At 46.8% G+C, this 10,821-nt stretch overlaps 1 protein-coding gene across 1 annotated transcript; it reads left to right on the top strand.

Moving 5' to 3' along the window:
* Window positions 1-702: 702 nt before the first annotated feature.
* Window positions 703-7,958, top strand: LOC137599272 (adhesion G-protein coupled receptor G1-like). The gene is made up of 12 exons (XM_068320104.1): window positions 703-984; window positions 1,172-1,226; window positions 2,312-2,399; window positions 2,501-2,626; window positions 2,895-3,053; window positions 3,159-3,213; window positions 3,645-3,736; window positions 5,330-5,448; window positions 6,173-6,453; window positions 7,164-7,266; window positions 7,364-7,683; window positions 7,752-7,958. Exons 1-12 carry the CDS (start codon window positions 930-932, stop codon window positions 7,865-7,867), a joined length of 1,569 nt encoding a protein of 522 aa, XP_068176205.1. The 5' UTR covers window positions 703-929; the 3' UTR covers window positions 7,868-7,958.
* The last annotated feature ends 2,863 nt before the right edge of the window (window positions 7,959-10,821 follow it).

The following is a 10,821-nucleotide window of genomic DNA, read 5'->3' on the forward strand; positions in this document are numbered from 1 at the left end:
GAGTGAGAGTGTGTGTGGTTGTCTCTATTTGTGTGTGGTTTCACGGTGCACTGGTGTCATGACCGGAGTATCCCCCGCCTCACGCCCTATGCCAGCTAGGATAGGCTCCAGCTCCCCGTGACCCACTGCAGCGGATGTAGCAGCAGAAAATTAATGAATGAATAAATGATTGATTGATCATTAGTGCTCAATCGTTAGGACTCTATCATTAGTACTCTGTCTTCAGTACTATATCGTTATTACTGTATCATTAGTACTCTATCATTAGTACTATATCGTTAGTACTCTATGATTAGTACTCTATCATTGGTATACTATATCATTAGTACTGTATCATTAGTACTCTATCATTAGTACTATTTCCTTAGTACTTTGTTGTCGTGAACAGCGTTCCTCCTGATTGATTCACGTCATCAGTGGGATGCAGTCGTACGAAGAAAATCCTCCTCATTTTGGGTTAAACTGCTCCTTTATCTAACATTTACAGGAAATGGTAATGAATCTCATGAAAGCTTTGATGATACATGAACCTTAGTTCACGTTTCTGTTTTCATTTCCCCATGAGTCCTGGTCTGTGGGGGGTGGCCAGTTCTCATGCGTGGTGGAAAACTAGTATTACTAATCTTCCTCTTTTTTTCAGGATTTCACATCATAGTGACGCTTCCACACAATGTCTTGTTATGCATACTGAGGTGCATTACAAGTCATCTTTCCATCCATGTTGTTGATCAATGAAGACACCTCTCAGTCTGAAACCATCAAACTATTATCATCTTCAACGACTGATGACCATTCTCTTAAAATGCATCTGATGTTCGTCGAAGCCGTCCAGCCTTCCAAACCATCATCATGACTCATATGTGGATGTGAAACTCTAACACAAGCAGAAGAACGTCTGTTAGTGTCTGTTTGAGGAGCAGTGAGCAAACATGTGGATCTCTCTTCTTCTAATCACCGTCTGGTTGTCGGAGACCCAAGCTAGAGGTGAGTTCCTCACCGTTTTACTGCTCTGGAAGTGAATGTGAGTGAAGGCCAGGGGGAAACAGTTTACTAGATGTTGTTACCAAAGGATGTGGCAACAACCAAAACCAGACATAGAAGATGATTGTTGTTCTCCAGAACGCCAGCAGTCCTTCCTAAGTCACGCTGTCCTTCTGTCTCCTCCCGGTAGAGTCCTGTGAAAACGTCGTCCCTCGGTGTAAACGAGGGCATGTTCCCTGGACCAGGTGAGTGGCCCAGTGCCACTGAGGTGATGTCCTCCTTCTCAAGGCTTCTAGGCCTTCCTCCTAAATGATAGAACTGGTTCCTTCAAGTGTCCTTCATGCTGGGATGTCTTTAAGAGGCTAAAGCTAATTATCAGTCAGTGTTAAGAGTTAGTCTCCCTGTCAGGAAATAATCAGACACGCACAAAGACACAGGTGGACTCAAGCTAACTTTTTCTACTGCAGGGGAGACAGCTGCAGACCAGTTCGCTCACTTCTCCAGACTGCTGGTGACCCTCAGTGTTTTATTGAACGGTTGAAGGAGGCAGTTACATGTTAGTATATACTGTAGATCATAAAACAAGAAAATCGTCACATGTGTAATAGGAACCTCAAGTTATATGTGATTGGTTAACTACGATATACAGTACAGTACATGTGTGACTAACAATGAAATAATAAAACAAAAAGAAGCAACGATAATAAGGACTGGATTCTTCCATCAGTCAGTTATTATGAGATACGATTGTTGATCACAGTAGTCAACTGTGTGGATTTAGTTCCGGGGAGGCACCAACTTGTCCATCCTGCCTCATAAAAAACGACACATCACAGACGGCACGTCACAGACCACTAGTCACAGACCACACGTCACAGACCACACGTCACAGGCCACACGTCACAGACCACACGTCACAGGCGTGCTCATCTGTGACGTGTCGTCTGTAATGAGGAGGGATGGACAAGTTGTTGCCTTTCAGGAACTGCATTCACTGTGTTTCATAACAGTGTTTTGAAATTTCTTCACAAGCTAAATGAGTTTATCAGAAGTCACAGGCTAAACTCTGACCCTTGCCCTGAGCCTAGCCCTGAGCCTAACTCTAACCAGGTCTCCATGTCTGATTTGCTGGTCCGTCACCGTGGCTGCGTCTGGTTGCCTATATCTAATTTTCATCCCATCCAGATTGATATTGGATGTCTCGTTTATAGTCTGAACAGTCCCATACCACATGAAATCTGATTTTTTGCGGGACGGACTGAAACCACATTCAGGAGGTAGTTTCATGTCAGACCTACCTACAGTGTGAACGCAACCCATGTTTCCACAGGTGTTTTGAGGACAGAATCACCACCTGCAGATCAAAAGGCCGTTTTTCCCCAAACTTTGTTCGTCGCTTGGTGAACTCGTCTCAAGAGGTGAGAACATGTTTTGGGGTAACTACCTTCTCATCTGAGGAGTATGAACCGATGTGTGACCAGTGGATCTAACTGTGTTTGCTTCTGCTTGTGGCTTCTAGGCTCAAGCCATTCTGCCTTATTACAGAGTTCACATTCCACCCTCTGCCCTCCAGAGGAGCCGGGGCAACGAGTCCGAGGAGATGGTTCTGCTGGTGGCCACCGTGCTCAACAGCACTTGGTTTGAGGTCAGCAGCTCCTCACACAGGTCACACAGGTCACACCGGTCACACCAGTCACACACATCACACAGGTCACACACGTCACACAAGTCACACAGGTCGCGGTGTCCTGCCCTCCCCCAGCTCTTACCATCTCTTGACCTCAATGGACTCCATACACACCACTATAAAGAAGGACACTGTTATAAGTCTTTGACGTGTTCTAGAGCAGACGTCCCTCTCATGGTTGTCAGTGTTAATTGTGGGCGTGCCCTTTGACCTGTCTGTCTTGTAGCTGAGTCCCCATCCTGGAAGAGGGAGGGCGAATTCAGGCCAGCCTGCCAATAAACCAGGCACCATTATGGAGGAGTCTGTCCTGGTGGTGATGGCGGGAAACTCTCCCATTACAAACCTTCCACATCCAATCACATTAACGTTCAGACACAACACACAGGTCAGTCAGACCCTAACCTTAACCTCTGACCCCTAACCCTGTGATCACCTGGTGAAGGAGACGGTCGGCGTTCAGCTCAGCTCAACATGCTCTGATACGTTTCAGGTGAAACACGGCACCTGTGTGTTTTGGCAGGAGTCAGGGCAGGATGATGGAACAGGTGGGCACTAACCTAACCCTAACATAACCCTAACCCTAACCTAACCCCTAACCCAACACCTAACCCTTAACCCCTAACCCAACTCCTAACCCTTAACCCCTAACCCAACCCCTAACCCTAACATAACCCTAACCCCTAACCCTAACCTAACCCCCACGTAACCCCTAACCCAACCTCAACCTAACCCCTAACCCTAATCTAACCCCAACCTAGCCCCTAACCCTAACTGCTAATCCCTACCCTAACCTAACCCCTAACCCTAACCTAACCCCTAATCCAACACCTAGTCCTAATCTAACCCCAACGTAACCCCTAATCCTGATCTAACCCCAACCTCACCCCTAACCCAAACTGCTACTCCCTAACCCTAACCCCTAGCCCTAATCCCTAACCCCTGTGTATCCTATGTATTCATTCTCTGAGTGTTTCAGGTCACTGGAGCACAGACGGTTGTGACACCACCAACATGGGATCTCAGTTTGTCTGCAGCTGCAACCACCTGAGCTTCTTTGCTGTTCTTGTGGTAATGTCATGCAAACCGAACATACAAACATGTATAGACACACACACACACACACATACACACACACACACACACACACACACACACACACACACACACACACACACACACACACACACACACACACACATATATATATACTGTACGTGTGTGTACTTACTGTGCTGTGTGCGACGGAGAAATTAATTTCCCTGACAGAACGTCCTTAAGGGATAAATAAAGTTATACTCTGCTCTACAAGGTTAGATAGGAATCTCCATGGACTATGATGTTTGCAGATGACATTGTGATCTGTAGTGAGAGCAGGGAGGAGGTGGAGGAGAAGCTAGAGAGGTGGAGGTTTGTCCTGGAAAGGAGAGGAATGAAGGTTAGCCACAGTAAGACAGAGTACATGTGTGTGAATGAGAGGGACCCAAGTGGAAGAGTGAGGTTACAGGGAGAAGAGATCAAGAAGGTGGATGATTTTAAGTACTTAGGGTCAACAGTCCAGAGCAATGGAGAGTGTGGAAAAGAGGTGAAGAAGCGTGTACAGGCAGGATGGAACGGGTGGAGGAAAGTGTCAGGTGTGATGTGTGATAGAAGAGTTTCAGCTAAAATGAAAGGAAAGGTGTACAAAACTGTGGTGAGACCAGCGATGTTGTTTGGTCTAGAGACAGTGTCACTGAAGAAAAGACAGGAGACAGAGCTGGAGGAAGCAGAGATGAAGATGCTGAGGTTCATGTGTGTATGTATATATGTCTCCACACCTGTACATTTGGATAAGCTTCACTTGAAAACCTCATAGTGTCACGCTTTAACACCACCCACTACCGCCCAACCAATCACGGCGCTTCTTCCAGCAGGAATCACGTGACCAATATAACGTAAGTCATCAGCCAGCGAGGCTTTGTGTGTGGTTACTCCTTTTGTCCACACGACAATGCAGATATCCGGGACCAAAACGCTGGACAAAGTGAAGTTTTTGTAAACACCGGGTCTGCGTTGTCGTGTGAACGCTGTAACAGAAACTTTTTCTAGATAGATAGATAGATAGATATACTTTATTTATCCCAAACTGGGAAATTTAGGACAAAAACTGCTGTGACGTCAGTGTGTGTGACCCGTGTCTACATGTACACACAGGATGGACGGAGTTAAAAGCGGCTATTTTCTGACGTATAACAGCTCCACGTCGAAGACGCCTTGATGAACATGCTCACAGTTGCATATTTGTTCGTCTGTTTCTTTCTTTATGAGTCATAAAGTTTATATATTAATTTATTTATTCATTCATTCACATTCCTCGCCAAAGACGCCAGTTCTGGGTCAGACCGGGATGTGCTGCTCCCTGGCGGAGAACTCTGTGATAGGGGTGCTTGGTTTATAATACCATTACATTTGTTTTCATGTGTTTGGTATGAAGTCTGATATTATTGTTTTATCGTGTAATTTCCAGGGGTTCCCACTGGTTTCAGTTTACACTTTCTGTGTTAGTGTGTTCTTTGTTCTAATGAAGATAGACTCAAACTGTTGATGCAGATGACAGAGAAGAACCAGCTCAGACCTTCTCCAGTTGACCAGAACGTACCGTAAATGTTCTGCTTTGTGTGCCAGAACCCATCGTTGTCCGTGGGGGAGCGTGATGCAGTGGCCCTCAGCTTCATCACCTACATCGGCTCAGCTGTCTCCATTGTCTTCTCCATCATCAGCTTGATCACCTATGCATGTCTGCAGTGAGTTTTCTGCCATGAATGAACATGTCCGATAGCGAAGCACGTTTTGGAACATCAATGACGCATTTTATCAAATGACTGAACTCATGCGTTGATGCAGCCACAGACCCACGTGTAGACACGCATGTTTAGGACCCCGAGAGATTCTGTTTTCTCATCCAGGCCCTCACTGAAAGCCTGATGCCCCGGTACCCCCAACACCATGACCCCATGTGGCTGCTACCCTCCAAACCACGACTCCATGTGGCTGCTACCCCCCAAACCATGACCCCATGTGGCTGCTACCCCCCAAACCACGACCCCATGTGGCTGCTACCCCCCAAACCACGACCCCATGTGGCTGCTACCCCCCAAACCACGACCCCATGTGGCTGCTACCCCCCAAACCACGACCCCATTGGCTGCTAACTAAACTTTCCAATCACTCCAGTGTTATCAAAGCGGCATTGGAGTGTGTGTGTTCAGTGTATGTGTTCAGTGTGCGTGTGTTCGGTGTGTGACTAACAAGCAGCTTCCTGCCTGTGGTGTCCTACATTCAGCACCTGTCACTGCATGAAACAGGTCGCTGATAGCAGAACCAGGTCCAGGACCAGGACTGGTTTTCCCGGTGGACCATGAAGCATGTCGCTGACAGTGGGACCAGGTCCATGACCAGGATTGGTTTTCCTGGTGGACCATAGAGGTGATGTCAGGACGTACTGATGTACTGATGTCTCCCTGTCAGGCGGCGGCGTCCAGACAAGGCCATCGGGGTGCACCTGCAGCTGACGGTGGCGCTGCTCTGCCTGCACCTGAGCTTCCTGGTGTGCTGCTTCTGGGTGTGGAAGCTGGAGGAGGAAGAGGAGGGCTGGGTGTGTGGGGTTCTGGGTCTGTGTTTGCACTGGTCCCTCCTGGCCACCTTCAGCTGGACGGCTCTGGAGGGATTCCACCTCTACCTCCTCCTGGTCAAAGTCTTCAACATCTACATCAGGAAGTACCTGCTGAAGCTCTGCATTGTGGGATGGGGTGAGTGGCCCTCGCTGATTCTGTTTCAGTAGGGGGGTTTCTTCTATGGGAGCGCCGCTATCGTTGGATCATCGCGATCATCGGAATGGTTCTGGCTGCTGCCCCGAAACTGCTGCCCCCCAAGCTTGAAACAGAAGCACTTATCTTCAGTTGCTCTTTTTGCAGACTCAGGTCATGTCCACTCCTAGCCGGTATATTTTCCTACGGTTAGGTCTACCGTCCACTCAGCCATGAATGGACAGTAGGCCTACCAAGTGGACGGTTAGGCCTACCGTCCACTCGTAGCCGGCATATTTCTCTAGGGTTAGGCCTACCGTCCACTCGTAGCCGGTATATTTCTCTAGGGTTAGGCCTACCGTCCACTCGTAGCCGGTATATTTCTCTAGGGTTAGGCCCACCGACCACTCGTAGCAGGTACATTTTCCTACGGTTAGGCCTACCTTGACTCGTGGGGATTCCATTTGTTTTCTAAGCAGAAGGGGAAGGTATTTGGTTTGAAGCCCGCGTTTCCGTGTGGACCAGGCCTGGTTTTTCAGTCAGCGTGAAGGTGAGCGGGTCAGGTTCACGTCAGGTTAATGTCAGGTTAACGTCAGGTTAATGTCAGGTTTAGGTCAGGTTTAGGTCAGGTTTAGGTTAGGTTAATGTCAGGTTGACGTAAGGTTAACATTCAGGTTAAAGTCAGGTTAATGGCAGGTTTCTCTGTCTTTCAGGTGTCCCCACCCTAACTGTGACAGTTTGTGGGGTTTTGGGTGTTTATGGGAAATACAGTCTGAACCTGAGCAACGGCGACCATCACAACTCAACAACACAGATGTAAGATTTGAAGCCTCACTGGTCTAAACCTTTGAGTCGGTTATGAATGAATGAATTCCAGTGGACGTTACTGGAGGACTTCTGGTGCTCCACTCAGGTGCTGGATGAGCAGCCGGTTCCCCCAGAGGCTCCTCCTCAGCTACATCTCCACTGTGGCCTTCCCAGGCCTGGTGGTGCTGGCTAACTCCTGCATGCTGGGGCTGGTGCTGGTTAACATCTGTAGGATGAGGAGAAGGACCAGTAAGAGGACCAGTGAGAAGACCAGGGGGGCCCAGGGGAGCGGGGCCAGGCTGTGGAGGGATGGGGCCACCGTGCTGGGCCTCAGCTGTGTGCTGGGGCTGCCCTGGGGCCTCATGAGCGCCACCTACGTGTCGCTGCCTGGAGTCTATGTTTTCACCGTGACCAACTCCCTGCAGGGTGAGTCCGTCTCTTGTCATCTCCACCGCGGCTCCAGAACACACTGACCTCCTGTCCTCTGCCGTCAGGACTCCTCCTCTTCCTGTGGTCGGCGGCGCTGACCTACAGGTCCCGCCGGGACCACGACTCCTCCGGCAAGGACTCGTCCTCTCACAGAATGATGACAACGAGCTTCAACACCTGACAGGAAGACCGTCCATCGCCTCCTGGGGCGACGACGGCCAACAAATAACAACAACTACATTTGTTTAAATAAAGAAAATCTGCAAAAACTGGATTTTTGTCACAAAGTAACTGCAGAGGTCAAGAAACTGAAAAACAAACAGACAGATAGACAGACAGACAGTCTGACACACTGTTTGCATGTTAAGCACTCGCGGCTCCGGTGTTGTTTTGATGTCTCCTCAGGCTCGTCTTCACTAACTCGTTCCAATGAGTTTGAAGCAAATAAAACTTCATGTTGCGAAACGTAAAGCTGGATATGTCAATCCGTTTAATACTTAACAAATAATAAACATAATAGTCAAATAAACTAAAAACCAATCACCGCCAGCCTGCGATCAAAAAATAATATGCCCTCTGAGCGCAATTAGTGAGCACCTTAAATCCCTTTGTAAGTTTTCCCCACAGTGCCACTCAGGTGACCCTTAAAATGGCTCCAACACAACCATCCCCTAATTGTATTTGGCTGTGTAAGACATAACAATTATCATAATATGTAATCATGGAGCCATAAATCAAGATGAAACACTTTTCAAAGGTGTAATCACCATGTAATAACAAAACAGCTTTTTACACTCTGATCATTGCAAATTTTCATCACAATTCATCATTTTCTGCCAACAAACACAGTTCTGTCACAGGTCTCTCAATGGTACTCGTTTTTGTTTGAATTTGAACAGATCTAAATACACCAAATTTGTCAGGAAAAGTCTGGATTATCCTTCCAATTAACCAGGAATTTCATGGAGCAGTGGAATCTGTAATCAAAACGATATCTCCTTTAGCAAGATTGCGTTTAGCTTCATTCCACTCTGCCTTTCCTGTAGTGTTGCAAGATATTCTTTGGACCTCCTTTTCCAAATTAAATCTTAAGTGTATTGTGCTTGTTTCCATCTTCTTCTTTCATACTGGTCCTTGTGATCAAACAGTCCTGGAGGAAGAACTGGTTTCCTTTTCAGTGTGAGAAGATGGTTTGGTGTCAAAGGTTCCAGGTCATTTGGGTCCTCCGAAACTTTAGTAATAGGACGGTCATTCAATATTGCTTCAGCTTCACACAAAACAGTGACCAAGACTTTGTCAGTTAAGGTTTGTTGATCTAAAACAGATGTTAGCACCTTCCTAATCAGCCTGATCATGCTTTCCCAAGCGCCATCATGATGTGAAGCATTTGGTGGGTTGAAACTCCACTTTATGTCATCATGCAGCAAGGCTTTCTCAATTGTCCCATTGTTTAGTTCAGCAACTGCTCTTTTTAGCTCCTTCTCTGCTCCTGTGAAGTTTGTGTCATTGTCTGAACGGAAATGTGATACAGGTCCTCTACGGCACATGAATCTACGAATGGCACTGATGCACGAGTCTGTGTCCAGTGAATGAGCCACTTCTAAATGGACTGCTCGGCTTGCCATACATGTAAAGACAATGCCATAACGTTTCACATAGGAACGTCCTTGCATCACATCAATGGGGCCAAAATAATCTACTCCCACATTAGTAAATGGAGGTAAATGTGGAGTAATTCTTCCTTTAGGAAGGTCTGCCATCTTTTGATCACACAATTTTCCTTTGTGCCGCCTGCAAAATATAGAACTTGACAGAATATTCCTTGCAGCTGCATTGGCATGAGTGATCCAGTACTTTTCTCTTAGCTTGGAGAGGATGTAGTTTATTCCACCGTATCCAATTTGTTCATGAATGTGCTTGAGAATTAACAAGGAGATATGTTGATCCTTGGACAGAATAACTGGGTGTTTGCTCTGTTGCATAGCAGTCCGGGACAGCCTTCCACCCACCCTTAGCAATCCATCCTCTAGAGAAGGGCTCAGTTTATAGATTGGATTGCTCCTTTTCACAGATTTTCCAGATGTCAGTGCACAAATCACACTGTTAAATCTTTCTCTTTGGCAGAACTGGATAATGGCATTTTCCGCCACTGACAGGTCATCAGGTGATACACTCTGTCCCACTGGCTTTCAGCATCTCCATATTAATGTGATGGATATCCGCAGAGGCATCTGACAGGAGTTTCTTTCTTTTATGACTCAGCTGCATAAGAGCCTTCTCTGTTTTCAGTATCCGTGCAACTACAGTTTTCAGTCTCTTCCAATCAGAGAAATAAGTGATCAGCTGATAGGTTGCATTGCTGTTCTGTACTCTTATTGCATTTGCAATAAGTGTACTTCACATCGTATCCATGTTTCCTCCGCTTTCCACAAGAATTCTGGACCTGTTAACCATGATTTGCTGCTCAGAAGCTTGTGCACCGTCAGTCCTCTGGACATGCTGTCTGCCGGATTCTGTGATGTGTGTATATATCGCCACTGTGCTGGGTCAGATGCTCCTCGAATGACATCATCGAGGAATTTTGTGTATTCTTAGTGGAATTTCTCATTCCTTTCCATTCTTCTTCTTAATCCAGTGAGACGTTGTAGAGCAACACAATGATTGTTTGGCATAGACACCTCTTTGGTTTTGAATGGCAGTTTTAAACTGTAATGTCCCTCTTGCAGTTTCACAGACTGCTCCATAATTTCAATGAATCTGGCCTCCACCCTTTACATTTCCTCTTTGTCCTCAGCAACCTTCTCATTGAAATCATGTTCATACTGCTTCTCCAATAGCAGCTCCAGAGACTCAACGGACACTCTGTTTACAGAGACAGAATGGCAGCCATCATCATTGCCTTTCCAATTTCAACATGAGCCACTGACAACCCACCCCAGTAGGGTTTTAACGGCAAAGGGTCCGTCACCTTGGCTGTTAACACCTTCCCATGGCTCCAGCAACTTCGAAGCGTTAGTACCAATTAACAACTCCACTTCAGCATCGATTTCTGGGATGTTAATATGATCAAGGTAGGACCATTTTCTGAGGGATTCTGTTTTAATGACGTTTGCCGTACTCACGGGCATTGTCCTC

This window comes from Antennarius striatus, chromosome 1, assembly GCF_040054535.1.
Source record: "Antennarius striatus isolate MH-2024 chromosome 1, ASM4005453v1, whole genome shotgun sequence".
NCBI lineage: Eukaryota > Metazoa > Chordata > Actinopteri > Lophiiformes > Antennariidae > Antennarius > Antennarius striatus.